Source organism: Myotis davidii, unplaced genomic scaffold (assembly GCF_000327345.1).
Source record: "Myotis davidii unplaced genomic scaffold, ASM32734v1 scaffold165, whole genome shotgun sequence".
Lineage (NCBI taxonomy): Eukaryota > Metazoa > Chordata > Mammalia > Chiroptera > Vespertilionidae > Myotis > Myotis davidii.
Window position 1 is genome coordinate 231398 of NW_006296316.1, and position 1789 is coordinate 233186.

At 67.0% G+C, this 1789-nt stretch overlaps 1 protein-coding gene across 8 annotated transcripts in view; it reads right to left on the reverse strand.

Moving 5' to 3' along the window:
* PAX8 (paired box 8) overlaps positions 1 to 1525 on the reverse strand; it is a 50895-nt gene extending 49370 nt beyond the window's left edge. For all 8 annotated transcript variants that reach the window (XM_006771342.2, XM_006771336.2, XM_006771340.2 and 5 more), the window contains exons 1-2: positions 1425 to 1525; positions 990 to 1092 (exon numbers count right to left, since the gene is read on the reverse strand). In XM_006771342.2, coding sequence (XP_006771405.1) covers positions 990 to 1014 — 25 coding nt within the window. In that variant the 5' untranslated portion in view covers positions 1015 to 1092; positions 1425 to 1525. The remainder of the gene's footprint in view (positions 1 to 989; positions 1093 to 1424) is intronic.
* Between the last annotated feature and the right edge of the window lie 264 nt (positions 1526 to 1789).

Consider the following 1789-nt stretch of genomic DNA (forward strand, 5'->3'; position numbering starts at 1 on the left):
TCCGAGGCTGCGCGCGGAGCTGGGCCGCCGCGCTCTGGCTAAATAGAGATCTCAGCCGCGCGCCGCGCTGATCCGACCTCCTTATTATAACAAATGTCCCGTTTGCCGAGCGGACTTCATATTCGCCGAGAATTCATCTGAAATATTGATTTCCTCTCACTTCGCCGGCCCAAATCGATAGCGCTGCGCCCTGGCCCCATAAATCGCCTTCCCGGGGGCCAACCCGGCTCCATCCATCACCGCGGCCGGACCAGGCCGCTGCCCACACTTGCTGCGCGCCCTGTGGCCGTGCCCAGCACGCCCACCAGCCCGAAAGTAGGGCACCTTCCCAACAGAGACCCTCACCCACCACTCCGCCCCGGCCCCGCTGGGCCCAGGAGAAGGGGAGAGCAGGTGCCAAGGCTAGGGACCCCGAGCGCCTTTGAAGGCCCTAGGCCCGGCGCTGATGGGGAAGAGGTTCCGCGCCGCGGGAGCTTATTCCTAGAAGCCCAGACGTCCCGCGCGCCCGCTGCTCCCCGCCTGCCCCGTGCTCGGCCAGGAGGAGTCCGAACCCCGAACCCCGAAACGCGGGCTGGAGAGGTGCGCGGGTTCACAGTCGCGCCTGGGGATCCAGGAGAGCTGCGCGCATCCGGACAAGCGCTTGGTGGTCGGGCAAGGGACCTGCAAGTCCAGCAGCGCGCGGCCCACCCTCACCCGCCATACCAGCCGGGGTGGGTGCGAGGGACACCCCTCTGGCCCCGCGGAGAGCTCTTACCCCTCCGTGTGGTCCGCAGAAGCCAAGGCCTGCGTTGGCAGCCCCGCCGGGCGCAGGAACCTCAGAGCCGGCAAAGCTGCCGGAGCGGAGAGCCAGGCCCCAAGGCACTCATGCCGCGTCCTCGCAAAGGGGGGTCCCTGGAGTCCGGAGCGCACGCCCCCCAACCCCGCTGCCCGGAGCGCACGCAGGGACGCACGGCGACCCGGGGCTGGGGTCCGGCCACGCGCCTCCTTACCGGATCTGATGGAGTTGTGAGGCATCCTGAGGATCACTCGTGGCCCGCGCGAGGCTCAGGGAGTCCTCACGCAGGTCCCTGCCGCATCCGCCGCGCCGCTGCCCTGCAGGCCCAGGGGAAAGGGCATGAGAGCGTGCCTGCTGCCTTAGTCCTGCGCCCAGGCCCTGTCCCCCTGGCTTTCGCTTCGTGGCAGGAGTCAGAGGGGTTTAGGCGAAGTGTGGCCAACCTCAGCCTGGCCTAGCAAGCACGTGTGGGTCCGGAGGTCCGGGATTGGGGGTCTGCCAACTAAGTCCCAACTCCAGCCAGGGTGCCCTCTTCCTCTGCCGCCCCAACCTCACCAGTTTAACCTGGGAGGAAAAACGCTTCTTGGGACCCTCTCCCTTCTCCAATCATCCTTCTCCCCCAGGAAGCTTTCGGCCCGGCTGTGCAGCTTACCTAGCCTGCGGCCTCCTGCCCTCAGTGCCCGGGTCCGCTGCGAGGGTGCCCTGGGCCCGCGTCTCTCCTTGGTCCCAAGTTTGTTCCCATCCACCAGGCATCGCTACCGGTTTTATCCCGCCAGGGCCCTGACACAAGGGTCTGGGGAGGCTCGCAGCCCGCGGATTGGCTGGCTGGGTGCAGGGGGGTGCGGGAAGGGGAGGATTTTGCAAGGGGGACATGGCTGAGTGGACTCAGGACTTAGAAACATTCTCTGGAGCTTCTGTTTCCAGCGGCGAGGAGAGGGAGGCAGCTGAGCCCTAACTCAGCAGGCCTGGGAACATCCAAGGAGTGCGCTGGAGACCTCAGGGCCTGGGGATGAGGGT